This window comes from Sorex fumeus, unplaced genomic scaffold, assembly GCF_029834395.1.
Source record: "Sorex fumeus unplaced genomic scaffold, SorFum_2.1 ptg000006l, whole genome shotgun sequence".
Taxonomy (NCBI): Eukaryota; Metazoa; Chordata; class Mammalia; order Eulipotyphla; family Soricidae; genus Sorex; species Sorex fumeus.
Genome location: NW_026606063.1, coordinates 57,007,404 through 57,022,882, shown reverse-complemented (window position 1 = coordinate 57,022,882; position 15,479 = coordinate 57,007,404). Strand labels below are relative to the sequence as shown.

General features: G+C 45.5%; 1 protein-coding gene across 1 annotated transcript in view; it reads right to left on the bottom strand.

Moving 5' to 3' along the window:
* Positions 1-1,778: 1,778 nt before the first annotated feature.
* TMEM131 (transmembrane protein 131) overlaps positions 1,779-15,479 on the bottom strand; it is a 194,796-nt gene continuing 181,095 nt past the window's right edge. The window contains exons 36-41 of the mRNA XM_056123449.1: positions 12,070-12,235; positions 11,403-11,524; positions 11,216-11,315; positions 10,319-10,416; positions 9,342-9,502; positions 1,779-2,822 (exon numbers count right to left, since the gene is read on the bottom strand). Of these exons, the coding sequence (XP_055979424.1) occupies positions 2,538-2,822; positions 9,342-9,502; positions 10,319-10,416; positions 11,216-11,315; positions 11,403-11,524; positions 12,070-12,235 (932 nt within the window). The 3' untranslated portion in view covers positions 1,779-2,537. The remainder of the gene's footprint in view (positions 2,823-9,341; positions 9,503-10,318; positions 10,417-11,215; positions 11,316-11,402; positions 11,525-12,069; positions 12,236-15,479) is intronic.

Here is a 15,479-nt window from a genome sequence, read left to right as displayed (position 1 = left end):
CTGGGGCCTTCCTGTGATGAGGGCCGCAGATTCTTGTTTTTGCCTAATGCACGGGAGCCTGCATGCACTCCCGACACCCTCCAATAGAAACAGCCCTGCTTCACATCTAATCTTACAAAGGAGACGCAGCTGAATCTTCCCAGGTGGCCCCAGTCTACAGGGGCAAGCTGAATGCCCATCCCTGTTACTGGGAAACTAGCAGGCCCACACCTGCATCCTTGCTGGAGAGAAACACCCAGCATCATGTCTCCTAAAGAACGTGATACTGCAGTATCTTCCCAGGCTGAGAACTTTGGAGCGTTCTCAAAATGGGGGTGGGCAGAGTCTCCTCTCTGCCTGAAAGCTCAGCAATCCGAAGCCACACGTGACTTCCAACTCCACAACTGACCCTCATCACACTGCCAACCCATCAGAGCTACAGCTCCTGGACCTCAAAATTTCACAGTACCGTCAGCCTAGCAGGATCACAGCAAATCTGATTGGAAAGTTTCCCACGAGACCACCAAGCTCTATGAGCTGAAACAATCACACAGAAGGCTCAACAAACACCAGCCAGCACAGCAGATTCTCAGACAGTGACTTTAGTAACATCACTGTGAGATGTAACAATGATCACAGGTTGACTCCTATTGATCTATGATTTGATAATTACATTTGCCTTTTGTTGTAACAAACAATATAAGACAAATTTGTGCCTGCATTCTGGGGTGGTGGGTTGGGGAACTGGGTACTTTGGTGGAGGGAAGGTCACACTGACAGTGGGATTGGTGCTGGAACATTTAATGCCCGAAACAACTGTATTATGAACAATTTAGTAAATCACGATGTTAAAAAAAAAAGTTAATTGAAAAACTCAGGTAATAATCACAGAAATTAATTTGAATTTCACCCCCCCCCCCCCCGTTTCTTAGGCCTGCCAACAAGAGAAGCCTGATATGAAACTGGAGTTTTTAAAATATGTTTTCTATGAAGGAGCAAGTTAAGGAGTCCTGCAATTCCCTTATTTAGCTAAAGTAGACCAACAAAAACTTTTCTGTTGTGAATGAGCATTTATATGAAGCTCTTGTGTTTTTACAGCTTTCTGACACTTTAATTTTGGCACTGAGAGAGAATCCCAAACCCTAAATGTGTCCTGACTTCGCAAGTGTACTCAGCCTGCTCGAGGCTGGACACGGTCTAGGTATGCCATGAGCCCAAACAGTAGTGTTCACACACTCTTCCTCGGTGGTGAAGCACAGGTGGGAAAGGAGATGCAGCTTGCTCTGCATTTTGGTGTAAAGCAGAGAAAAAAAAAACCCACTGGTATCATGTTTCATCATGGGGATGGCTGGACACTTCATGACATAACTAGGTCTCAAACATTTAACTTATGTCTGGTGATTCCTGGCTACCCAGCAAAGGATATGAAGAGAGTGAGTTGGAGCAGGAAAGACTGTGAAGATTAAACCAAATCAATGCAAGTAGTATGAACTTGCTTAGTGTCAGAGCAGTTTATACAGGCAACATTCAGGGGACATGTGGGAGTCTCGAAATTGGAAAAAGGCCGACAACATTTAAAAGGGAAAGTAAATTTCAGATATGTAAACTGCTTTCTAACTTGCAGTGATTTCCATGGAAATGTTCCAGTATTAATTTAACCACTGTGGGGATTCTGGCATGGAGAGTCAAATACTACTTTTACCTATCAGTTCTATACAATAAGGTAATGGCTTATTTTGAAAATCTGAAAGAACCCAGAGAAACAAACCTTGCATAGAAAATAACAAGACACACAACAATTCAAGGCTTTTGAAAAAAAGCATCATTTATTTCAAAGTACAACACAAAGTTGCATTTTAAAGAAATACACATTCAATCTTGTATCCCAAGACTCGGCTATGTGCATTTCGGTTTATCTTTAAAATAAATTCAGGTATACAAATGTTACATACCTCAAGTACAAACAGCACAGAAAATGCATATGGTCTCAACGGAATGTTTTTACATTCATTCACTGTTCTTAAAGTTGACTTACATTTCTGTAATCTGCTTTTAAACCGACACAGCCTTATTTTAAAAAAATACTCTATTTTTCAGCACAAAGTCCTCTTACATTTTTAAAATTAGATCTCGGTGTGTAATATTGGGAAATTATTAAAAACCAGATTTGGTAATTTAATAAAATTGACACATGCCAGGACTTTTGAATTAACTCAGGTTTTTTCCCTTAGCTGTAATGTCAAATTTGTATTCATATAGATAAAGGGTGGTGGAAACTTGGTAACAATTAAGCTTGTCCAATGTACAGGTCTTACCAGAGTTTGTGGCTGAGTTCACACTTCTCTCTAAAAGCACAACAGCAAATCTCATTATCATAATTGCAAGAAAGATCTGAAAGAAGCAAGTGGTACAAGCCTGCCCTGCTTGAGTCTATTTTGCGAAGATGAGGCGGGTGGGCTGTGGGGAGCCTCAGCAGTGAGCGCCTTTGAGCGATGTCTCCCAAACTGACAGGTTACGATCTCAACAAGGGGCCCCCGCTCTTTTTTTTTGGCCTAATTTCAATTCTCATGAGGGAAGTGTGAATTAGGCCAGGGGTCGGAGCCTCGTCTTCCAATTGTGGGGCTCCATATCCGCCAGGGGTTGTAGGGCTGCCCGAGATCTTCGGCGGGACCCGAGGCAGATAGAGTGTGAGGCCCGGAGGTGTTCTCGGTGCCCATGAGGCCGATCCCTGTGAGCGTGTTTGCTGGAGTGGTGAACGGAAGGGCGCTGCTGAGGTTGCTGGACCAGATGGAGCTGCTGAAGGGAGTGGTGGACCACAGTCCGCTGGTGTTGCCGAGGATGGACTGGGAAGAATCAGACAGAGCACGTAATTAGAGAGGGGTGATGCTACAAATGAGGGCAGGGTCTTTAAATGCCTACATTTCTTTTAAAATAAAGAAAGCCAGTGCTTTTTATACATCGGGCCACCTTGAAGTCTGTGCAGATGGTTCTTATGCTAAAAGGAGAGCTGTAAGCCGGCCAGTAAGTCTGGGTTTTGTAATAAAAGCTGTAATAAAATGCACTCGTATGGCTGACTGGAGTAAAGCTAACTGCCCTGTTTTCAACAACAGTGAAGATGCCTTTTCTTTCTACTGTGCTGGGTACTGAACTGAGGCCCTCACATATGCAAAGCTCTATTACTGAGCCACACCCCTGACTAAGAATCTTTGAAAACTACTAACTTTTACAACAAAGAAAATCATTATTAGCATCATATTTTTCTGCAGTAACTGTTGTGAAAGCTGAAACCACTATTTTCCTTGGTAAGAATTGTGATTCTCTTTTTTGGAGTGCTTCAAGATGACTATGTACGAGTAACCTGATACTCTCACAGACAAAACAAATTTATGTGTATGGAAATAGAGAAAATTTCCTTTGAAAAAGACCCTTACAATTGGATGAAGACATTTTCCACAGTAAAAGGCAGCACAGAAAGGGTGGGGAGGTGGGGAAAAAAACCCAGCCGAGGGCGGGCATGCATGTCTTCACTGCACATCTTGAAAAGAATTTTCCTCTTGGAAAACACATTCTCTCTCTCTCTCTCTCTCTCTCTCTCTCTTCTCTCTCTCTCTCTCTCTCTCCCTCCCCTGCTTCAGGAACCCCATTCTGTGAATACTGTGCAATAAAGACAAGGCCAGGAACATGTGGTACTCGAAGCCACTGGGGAGTATGTACAACATGAACTGAGGGGAAGGAAACGTGTCCTCAGAGGCTTTGCACACAGATGCCCTGCCCCAGAGTAAAATGCTACACCAGTCTGGAATGCTCAGTCACGGGATGTGGGGTCACAACTACACGGTTTCTTCCCTAATGAGACATGGCAAATTACTGGAATGCTGCAAGAGACAGAAGCACTGGCGAGCACCGTTTTGGAACCCTCACTGTGGTCTACAGAACTGTGTATACTCTGCTGAGAACTCTACCGACACCTTCTGGGCAGTTGGGGCCAGGCCAACAGGAGACCCAATTTCCCCCTGCTGCATCTGGATGGGGCTCAAAGCCCAGCCCCACACCCACAGCAGCCTGACCCCTGCATGAGTGTGTGTAGTCCACATGGGGTGGTACCACTATATTCAAGGGATGCCCCTCATGCACCTAGCCCTGGTGGCAGCGGGTATCCCAAAGGCTATTGCTTATACAAGGTAGCCTGTAAGATTGGGAGAGGGAGCGGATTTACTTAATACTCGAAACTAAGTCAGGAAAATCAGAATTTTCTCTGAACAAATGAATAAAAGAAAAATCTCAGAAAAAGATCTTAAAACCCAGGTAAGGACTGGAGAGACAGTACAGGAGAGTTTGCCTTGCACACAGTTGCCTGGATTTGACCCCCAGTACAACACAGGGTCCCCTGAGCATGCCAGGAGTGATCCTGAAAGCCATGAGTAAGCCCTGAACACCACCAAGTGTGGCCCCTGTACCCTCCCCGCCAAACCAAACAATAACAAATCCAGGTAAACCAAAGAGAGCCAGCTCAGCGGGCTGCGGGCACAGTCTGCATGCAGAAGACCCAGGGTCAGTCCCAGGCACCATGTGGTCCCCTGAACAGTTTCGAATAGCCCTTGAGCATTGCTGGGTGCCCCCAAACAAACCAAAAAAGCCCATCAAACCAACAAATAAACCACTTACTAAAGAGTTCAAAGGGAGAGGGAGGATTATCATTCATTAGTGGCTAGAAAGGCAGCCCCACGGGCTGCAGTGCACGCTCTATATGCAGGAAGCACCTGAGACCTCACACCATGAGCTCCCTGGATCCACGCTGGGACTGACCCCTGCCAAGAGATCTTGGAATAGATCTGAGCACTGCCATTTTGCTATTTCACAAAGCAAAATAAAACAAAACAAAAAGTTCACCGAACCCAGGAGAAACAAGGTGAGAACTTGAGAGAAGAATGAGAGTAACAGAGGAATCATAAAACCAGAAAACAGTGAACCAAATGGCAATGCATACCAATCAATATCTAACAATACCTACCAAGAACTACCTTAAATATAAATAGACTAAATTCTCCAAAAACACAGTAGCTGAATGGGTTTAAGTTTTAATGTGCAATAAAAGTACTCATAAAACTTAATTAGAAAACCTCATTAAAAAATGGGGAGAACAGGGGCTGGAGCGATTGCACAGCGGGTAGGGCGTTTGCCTTGCATGTGGCCGACACGAGTTCGAGTCCCAGTGTCTCATACGATCCCCCAAGCACCGCCAGGTGTGATTCCTGAGTGCACCAGCCAGGAGTAACCCCTGTGCATTGCTGGGTGTGACCCAAAAAGAAAAAAAAATGGGGGTGGGGGAGAACAGATGCGGGGAGAACAGATGAACAGGCAATTCCCCAAAGAAGACATGCAGATGGCCAATAGTTCTATGAAAACATACTCTGCATCACTGATCATCAGGGAAACTCGAATCCAAACAACAGTAAGAAATCACCTCACACTGGTGAGGCTGGCACACTTAACAAAAAAGAGAGGCTGGATAATACAGCAGAAAGGGCGCTTGCCTTGCCACACTGGCCACCTGGTCTAACCCTAGCACCCCATATGGTCCCAAGCTCTGCCAGGAGTGATCCTTGAGCACAGAGCCAGGAGGAAGCCCTGAGCACAATCATGTGTGGGCACCTCACACCCCCCTCCCAAAACAAACAAAAAACCAAACAAACAAATAAACAAAACCCCCCAAAGGGACAAAAAGAACCAGTATTGGCATGGATGCAGGGAAGAAAGAACCCTGATCTACTGCTGGTGGGAATATTGACTGGTTCAATCATTTTGGAAAATAATATGAAAAAAGCTAAGCAATTCAATTCTTGTTATCTACCTCAAGGGCCAAAAACTATTCTAAAAAGACATCTCCATGCCTAGGTTCACTCACTGCAGCACTACGCACAATAGCCAAAATCTGAAAATAACCCAAGTGTCCAAGAACAGATGACTGGAAAAAAACCGGTATATATTTACACAACAGAATACTATTTGACTGTAAGAAAAGATGACATCATGCTAAAGTGAAGTCAGAAGAAAGGAACATATACAGAATAATGATCTGCATATGTAGGATAGGGGAAAAAAGCATTGTAGGGGAATAACAAATGCTTTGAGACAACTGAAACTGAGAATTTTCAGCAAACCTGACCAAGGTGAGGGATCGAGGGGGGAAACACTGCAAGACAAGGCAAGGCGTACCTTACCCACCGTACTATCTCTCTAGCCCATTATCTATAGAATTCTTTCAAGAGACTCATTTCTTTTTTTTCTTTTTCTTTCTAAAATAATATAGGAGTACTGCTATTTGTTCAGCCATTAATTAAGCTGATTGAATTGAGCATGAACTCCACATTACTTTTTTTAAAAATTGTATCATTGTGAGATAGAGTTGCAAAGCTTTCACGTTTGAGATTCAGCCATAAAATGATTAAATACCCATCCCTCCACCAGTGCACATATTCCACCACCCACATCACGGTCCTCACCCTGCTTCACTGGCAGAAAATTTCCCCAATTCTCTGTCTCAAGAGACTCATTTCAATGTAAGGATTCACACATACCAGAATGTGAAGCAATAGTTTCATGCAAATGAAAAGAAAAGGAAAGTTCAGAAAACCCCTTTAAAACAAAGATTGCAATAACAAAAGGAGAGAGAGAACAAAAGGGAGTGCCCTGCCACAGAGGCAGGGTGGGATGAGGGGATGGGGGGTAGGAGGAATACTGGGATTGGTGGTGGTGGAGAATGGGCACTGGTGGAGGGATGGGTACTTGATCATTGTATAACTGAAACCCAAGCACAAAAATTTGTAAGTCTACAACTGTACCTCATGGTGTTTCACTAATAAAAATTTAAAATAAATAAATAAATAAATAAAACTGGAAAAAAAGATTAAAAAAAAGATTGCAATAAAAGACAAAACCATTATCCAACAAAGGAGCACCAAAATATATAAGGCAAACAACGAAAGACCTCAAGGCAGAAATTGACAGCAATATAATAATAATAGAGAATTTACTATACACTCAATAACCCACTTAGATCAATGGATAGATCATCCAAACAGAAAATTAACAAGAAAACAGCCATATATGACACAACAGAATAGGTAAGTTTAGGATATATATACAAAACACTCTACCCAAAACCAGCAGAATGCTTGATGGAACAATCTCAAGGATATATCAAATGCGGGGACACAAATAAGTCTTAAATTCAAGAAAACTGAAATAATTTCAAATATCTTTTCTGACCATGATGTTATAAAATGAGAATAAATTACAAACAAAAATTCCAAAGCTCCACAAATCTATGAAAGAGTAACAATATGCTATTGAACAACGATTTTTTTGTTTTTGTTTTTGCTTTTTGGGTCACACCTGGTGATGCACAGGGGTTACTCCTAGCTCTGTATTCAGGAATTACTCCTGGCGGTGCTCAGGGGACCATATGGGATGCTGGGAATCGAATCTGGGTCGGACATGTGCAAGGCAAACGCCCTGCCCACTGTACTATTACTCCAGCCCCAACTATTGAACAACAATTGCATCAATAAGAAAATTAAGTTAGAAAAAAAATACCTGGAGACAAATCAAAATCAAAATGCTTATAATAATGCTGGTTTAACTTAAGAAACAAGAACAACCTCAACCAAACTTCACACCTACTGAACTAGAAGAAACACAAAAAATGAGACCCCCATATCAGAAGGAAGAAAACCAAAGATCTGAGGAAAGAGAAATGGATTAGAAAGGAAGACAATAGAGAAGTAAACAAAACAAGAGTGGTTCTCTGAAATGATAAATGAAATTAAAAAATTTTTTTTAATTTTATTGAATGAAATTTACAAATTTTTAGTTAACTGAAAAAAGGGAGAAGGTCAGATAAGTAAAAACAGAGAAAAAAAAGAAGTTTCAACTAATGTTAGAGAAACAGACTTATAAGAGACTATTATGATTAAGCAGCACCAACAAATTAAAATGTGTAAGAAATGGCAAATTCCTAGAATCATACACAGCAGGTAGGGCGTCTGCCTTGCACGCAGCCAACATGGCCGACCCGAGTTTGATTCCTCTGCCCCTCTCGGAGAGCCTGGCAAGCTACCGAGAGTATTCGATATGCCAGACACAGTAACAACAAAGTCTCCAATGGAGACGTTACTGGGCCCGCTCGAGCAAATCGATGATCAACGGGAGGGCCTTTACTTTACTTTTACTATACTATATTCCAATACTTAATCAGATTTCTTGAAGAGCCCATTCACTAGTAAGGGATTTGAAACAGAAATAAAATATATCCACTCCCATCCCCCCACCCAAAAAGAATAGTTCAGGGCTGGAGAGATAGTAGAAAGGGTAGGGTGCTTGCTTTGCATGTGGCCGACTAGGGTTCAACCCCCAGCATCCCATATGGTCTCCTGAGCACTGCCAGGAGTGATTCCTGAGTGCAAAGCCAGGAGTAACCCCTGAGCATGGTCGGATGTGATCCCAAAACGAAACGAATCAAAATGAAGTGCAGGACAAAACTGGTAAATTCAAAGATTTAATATTCATCCCTTTTAAACCTTTGAAAAAAATAAATAAAGATGGGAATGTTCCCTAACTTATTTTATATTGCCCTGACACTAAAGCACCATCTTTGCTTTTCAGCTGAATTTTCCTCCTAACAAATTTTCCTCCTAACAACTTAAGACTCAAGTGCCTCTTATCACCCAGCAAGTAGCTGCCCTGTGAAGATGGTGAAGCACAGCCACTGTCTGACTGGAAGAGACAGAACCTGGGAATTATAGAGGTACTTGTGGTCTAGCCCTGCTATTGCTCCAGCCTGATAGCAGAGGAGATAGGGCTAGAGCGATAGCACAGCGGGTAGGGCACTTGTCCTGCACGTGGTTCGATTCCTCCGTCCCTCTCAGAGAGCCCTGAAAGCTACCCAGAGTATCCTGCCTGCATGGCAGAGACTGGCAATCTCCCCATGGCATATTCAATATGCCAAAAACAGTAACAAGTCTCACAATGGCAACATTACTGGTGCCTGCTCGAGCAAATCGATGAACAGTGTTACAGTGCTACTTGTGGTCTAAGTTCCAGATCAGGAAGAGGTTGGAATGACTGTGATTAATCTGCTAGGAGGATTCAGAGATCAATCCTACAGCTGCCCATTTGTTTTCTCCACAATTCCTGTATGATCACAGCTCTCAGAGTCCCCGTAAGTCTGGTGGCATAGAAAGACAGAGGGATGAAAACAGTGACCCACTCTTCCAAGGGGCTGTTTGCCTTTTAGAACACTTCAGTGCCATCCAAGTGGCAGCAATGGCTGTGAAGATCGAGAGCACAGGCTCGGTACTCACTGTGGCTGTGTGGGTGGGGGAACTGGAACTAGCAGGCCAGGAAGGGCTGGTGTCTGTTCCTGCAGAATCCCAAAGGTATGAAGGGCTACTGCTGAACTCGTTCCAGCTTCTCTGGGACGCCTGATTGCACGATCGCGGTAACCCAAGTTTACTGAAAACTTCTGCAAACAAGGAAGCAATCGTCAAGGCCGTATTCCACTTTGCCAAGCTCATCTAGGATTAGATGGTGCATTAACTCAGTGGTAAGAGTATTGTAGTTACCGGGAGTCCTCAGACCCACTCTGTTGGTTCCCGCTGTATTCCCGAGGGCTGAGGGAACTCAAGCACGCAATGTGAATACTGTAGGCATATTATCTATCACCCGATGACATCAACTGTAAACCCCCTCCCCGAACTCTAGCATCAAGATTATTAGCAAAAACAAAACAAAACAAAACAACCCCCCAATCTCCCCCAAAAAAGAAACCCTCTCACTGTTGCTTCTAACACTGGACATCAAGAAAAAATAAGGAGCCCCATACAGCTAGGGGTCATGGTTCAGGCACAGCATTCTTCCTCAAAGCTCTAAAATAAGCACTGGGGAACAGAGAACTGAGAACTGCTGGGACTTGCATAGCATCACGCTGTTCCTGTCCCCAGGACTGGATGGGGGACGGTGTGCCTTTCCGAGAGCCTCTCGAGCAGCCTCCTCCTCATGAACTGTCTTGCTAGGCTCTGCACAGACCCACTGAAGTGCCCAGTGGATGAGGGTTCTTGAACAAGCATCCAGAAAAATAAAACCAGACCCACACCCCTAAACTCAGCCCGTACACAGTATGTCTATGAGCACCTAACTGTAAGTAGGAAGATAGTAAAAATGATCACTAGATGGTAACCAGGCTTTCCTCTCTGTTCCAGCATGTTTCTCTGCACAGCAAGCTAAACTCCCTTCCTTGTCTACAGGCTTATTAGTTACAGTTCTAGTGTTAAACACTCACCACCAGTTAGGTTAAAAGAATTTCCAAAGGCCGAGAAGGAATTGAGGGGAGTGAAGTCGGGGCTGCTGGGGTTGCTGACGGGACTCCACAAACCCGAGCTGAATGTTACGAGAGGAAAAGGCAACACACACAAATTGATGATGGTTAGTGGAAACAGGCTCATTACACAGAACTTCACAAACAGCAGCTGCCACTTCAACTGGGGATACTCAAATATTAAAAACGGAGACAGAAGGCAGAACTGAGAAACAGTTTTTATACCACAAAGGATCAGGGCACAGAGGATTTCGAGGCCCTACCACCCTGTCATGAGCCGAGAGCCCAGTACAAAGCAAAGGGTGTGCAGGGGAAACACTTCTTCCCTTCTGTTTATTTTCAGTTTGAACAATGTTTTAGATAGAAAATAATTCTCAAAAAAGTCCTTTAAATTAAGAAACTTCTTCAAATCTAGGATTCAATTCCTTGAGTGCAAAGCAGGTAAAATTTGAGCTCTCTTACTGCTGTTATACTCTTGTCTGGGAGCTTGAGCCTGCACAATCTCTGCATTGTCAGTGAGCATGTGCAAAGGCTCTGGGTCCGACAACTCACGGCTTTCCGTGAGTGCTTGCTCCGATTAGTTATAAATACATTCTAGCTCTGTTTCATGATCAGATCCCACCCTGTCTCTGAGAAGGATGAAACCACGTCTCATGTAAGACACCTATGTCTTTCTGCTGGACGTGTCACATGGGCTTCCTTCCCTCTGACTCTGTCAGGAAACCAGGTTTGCTGCATTCACCTGACAGGAGAGTTTCAGAGGTGCTCAACCTCTTCAGACAACTGCCCACCTTCACCTGGGACAGAAGGCGCTGACTTGACTGCAGAAGCTATCCATCGGTCAAGAAGGGTCTACTGTACCTGTCTGAGCCGTCGCTGTCAACAGGAGTGTGTGAAATGCCAAGGCTGCCAGGAAACTCGCTTTTGTTGGAAGAAACTTTATTAGCAAAGCCATTGCCACCTGCAACAATGGACATGCGGTCAATCAAAGGCAAACCATTCCACTCAGCCCAATGCCCAGATGTAAGAGGTCTTCGGACATACTCACCTGGGCTCTTGTCATACCCGGCTGTGACTGCAGCAAAAGTGGGGTTGCCGTTCTTGCCAGGGAGTGAGGCTGCTTTCGTCAATTTGTGTTTGCTTCCACTTGATGTCTTTGATTTAGGGTCACTGGAGGGAAGAAGCAGACAGAAATCATTCCAGTCAGCACCATCCCTGTGCAGGCCTGAGCCCAGGCACTGCTGCCAAGGGCAATGGACCCAGGTGGGGCCAGGCTGCATGCCGGGGGAAACAGCACAACCCAGCCCAGCCTTATGTAAACGCTCTGAGACCACATTGTAACAAGCCGGAGAATGAGAACACAGTGTAAAACAGAGGCAGGCTCCCGCCATGTAAGCCCATCTACTGGTCTTGTTCCAGAGACTCATAAATCTTGAAAAAGATCAGCTAGCTGCAAAAATCTCTTGGATATTTTTATATTTTATGATATATTTTGTATCATCACCACGAGACATCTGTAGATTTTCCTTTAATGCCTAGCGTGACTACTGACTTCTGAACTTGAATGTAATTCTCAGAAGTGAAATGCTGCATTTCACTGGCCGCAGGATGGGGTGCTGGCCGCGCAAGGGCAGGACTGGCACACAGCAGACCTGAGGGGCCTCGCAGGCGAGCAGCAGGCTTTGCAGAGCTGACTGCCAAGAAGAGAATGTTACCTGCTGCAGCTGCTGTTGACGATGCTGCTGTAGCTGCTTCGGGATGCAAACAGGCAGGGGGCTGCGGGCGGAGACGGGGAGGCAGGTGTCGGTGAGGTCTGGCGTTGTTTTAAGAAAATGTCTGCATTGAGGGTTTGCAGAGAAAGTTTATAAAGACTGTCGGTAGCTGGAAATGAAAATAAAAATCTTATTAAATGAAATACTTTGCTTTCAAAAATAGTGTGCCTTTGATGTTCTAGCTCATAACTGTAGAACGCAAGGACTTCTACAAAGGAAAAACATTCAAGTTTTGGCCCAGAGCAGTTGCACAGTGGATAGGGCACTTACCTCGCATGGGGCTGACTGGGCTTGGATCCCCAGCATCACATATGATCCCCTGAGCCTGCCAGGAGTGATCCCTGAGTGCAGAGACAGGAAGAGGCCCCGAGTACAGCTGGGTGTGGCCCTCGCACCCTCCACCCCCAAAATTAAAAGTTTAATGTGTGTTCTGTTCAAGTCAAAGGTTTTCAAGCCAAAGAGGCAGCTGCATCTCTCATGGCTTTCCGGGAATCACTGACATGTCCCGTCTCCTCTGCCCTGAGGATAGTGGGTCTTCCTTCTCTTCACTTTAGCTGGAAGGAGGTTTTTCCACATCCCACAGGGCTGGGCAAGCTTGGGGACCATTCCACGCCTCCCCCCATCCTGCTCTGCCTGACATTCCCCATCTCCCGACAGGCCCTTTCCCCCAGGTACAGATGCCCACAGTAGATGCACACTGCCCTGCAGGGTAATGCTTAACAGCAACCACAGCACTTATTTCCCACACAGAGACCTTATAGGTAGGAAACACAGGTCCGTATACCTCATCCTATCCTAGCTTCTGTGATACAAAGAAATGTAAGCAAAGAACTTTGGCCCGGGTGACAGGGAAGTCTCCAGAGCTGTGAGGCTGCCCACTCACTCTGGCACAAAATGACCACCAGCCCTAACACCCCCGGCTGTGCCCAGTGCACCCTGGATCAGCTTGTTGGGTTTCCACTTGATTCTTCCTACTGCTCTCATGGCGGTGCAGGCTTCATTTATGGTGCGGACAGCCTGCTCAGCTCCTTGTTCCTGTGAAAGGTTTGTCACTTCTGGAACTGGTCCTCATTTCTCCTACCACTGTCTCCAACATTAAGCCCGCAGGGCTCAGGACCTAGACAAGGCAGGGCCAAGGTCCCAGTCATGACACTGCCAAGTGAGGCACTTTCTCCCTTAAGCTCTGGCTCTTCATGCCCCATCTTGGGTGTCATCTCGTCCCTCTTCTGGGAGTTGTCTCTCACCTACTCCCACATTGTTGGCCCTGAATCACATCTTTGTCTTTTTTCCATTGTTGCGGGGTGAGTACATTCCCCTACTGGCTTCAGCTCATGGCCCGTCATCTCCTGGGTAGGCGCATGCTCAGACCTCTCCAGGTGTGGTGATCGGAACAGGCCGTGCATGCCCCAGCAGCACTCCTTGCTGCGGAATGTTTCATGGCCTCAGTGCTAGGGAGCATGCGATGTTGCTGGCATGCAGCAGGGGTAGTGAGGGAAAGCTAGACAATCTGATGGCATAAAATGGGTAGGAGTAAGATGGGGGGAGGGAAGAAGGAAGCCAAACACAGCACTGCATGTGCTAGTAGAGGCCATTCTGGTTCAAGTATGAATAAATTTCCCTCCTCAGGATTTCTATTTGCTTTCCTCCCTAAAAACACCTTTTATTGGTGGTTGTTGCTTTTGGGTCAAACTGGCAATGCTCGGGGGTTACTCTTGGCTCTGTGTTCAGGAAGTACTCCTACTCCTGGCAGTGCTTGGGGGACCATACGGGGGATGCTGGAGATCTAACCGAGGCGGACTGGGTACAAGGCAAACACTCCACCTGTTGTACTATCTCTCCAGTCCAAAAGACTTTTGCTTTTGGGGCCACCGTCTGGTGGTGCTTATGGCTTACTATGGCCTCTGTGCTCAGGAATCACTTTTGATAGTGCTCAGGATCAAATCAGGATAGGCGGTGTGCAAAGCAGCAACCTTACTCCATGCACTATCTCTCTCACCTTCATTTTCCCTTTCTTCTCCTTTCTTCCCTCTTCTCCTCCTTCTATCCATGATGCTGGTAACTGACCCAAGGCCTCCCAGTAGCAGTGCAAGTGCTCTGCTAATGCATAGCCGCAGCCCTTTTCATTCTCTTCTGAGTCCTCCCTGTAGTGCTCTGGAGCTCTGGATACACTACTGGTGATGCTTGGCCATCTGCAAGGGAGTCTGACATTCTGTGTTTGGGCCTGGCAGTGCAGTGCTGGGGTCCAGTTGCATCAGACAGTAGTGCTTGGTGATGGTGGTTGGGAGGGGGGGTATGAGTTACGGGGATCAAACCAGGAGCTGCTCCCGGTTCCAGTTATCTTTCTGACTCCTATTTGCCTTTTCTTTGAATACCCCTGATAATTTTTGTCTTTCTAAATTGTCAGATTGGAACCAGAGTGGTAGAACAGTGGATAAGGCACCAGTCTTGCCCGTGGCTGACCTGGGTTTGATCCTCGGCATCTCATATGGTCCCCTGAGTACCACCAGGAGTGATTTCCACTCAGTAATCAGAGCCAGGAGTAACCTCCTGAACATCATCAGGTGTGGCCTAAAACCGAATCCCAAAACAAAATAAAAAAACTAAATCGTCAGATTATTTGTAGGGAAATTTTCTCAGTATTTCCTATGACCTGGAGCTCTGTGCTATGAGAGGGTTTCTTGGGATACAGAGCATTGCAATAGGCTGCCTGAAGCAGACAAAGTGGGAAAAATGTGTTTCCCTTCAGGAACATCAACAAGCAAAGTACTGCTAATAGGCCTTAATGCTGCCTGGAAGACAAAAGATCTAAGCAAGAAAAAAAAAATGAACAGAGGAGAGGAGATGAGAAATGGAGTATGGGTCAAAAAGATCAAGTGATAGGAGCATGTCACTGGCTTCAAGAAGCCGAATTTTATGTATAATGGAGTCCTGCGAGAACTTTCTAGTAAAGCTGGTGGTGTAAGCAGGGGGTTATAGGGTTTGGGACCAGTGTATGGTAGTCCTTAGAAAAGTTTTTTTTCCCCCCTTCCTGTAGACGCAGGAGAGTCAGGCACGTTATTTTGTGGCAAAGGATTCCAGCTCTGGAGGCCTCAGTGGCTGTCTTCCTGGGTGGCCTGGGGAGCCACATTTTCTTCTCAGGGCTGTTCTCTGTCACATTTATCCTCTCCAGACTGATTTCAACACAGGCCTCAGGTGCCACTCACGGCCACTGCAAGGACCAGCCGTCCTGATTCAGGGTTGTGCTTGGCAAACAGACCCTTGTGCCTGCACAAAGCCGGGTGCCACTGATAGCAGCACAACTTGCGACCGTTCCCTTGGGGCCTAGAAAACCCTATGAAGCGGACTCCTAGGGA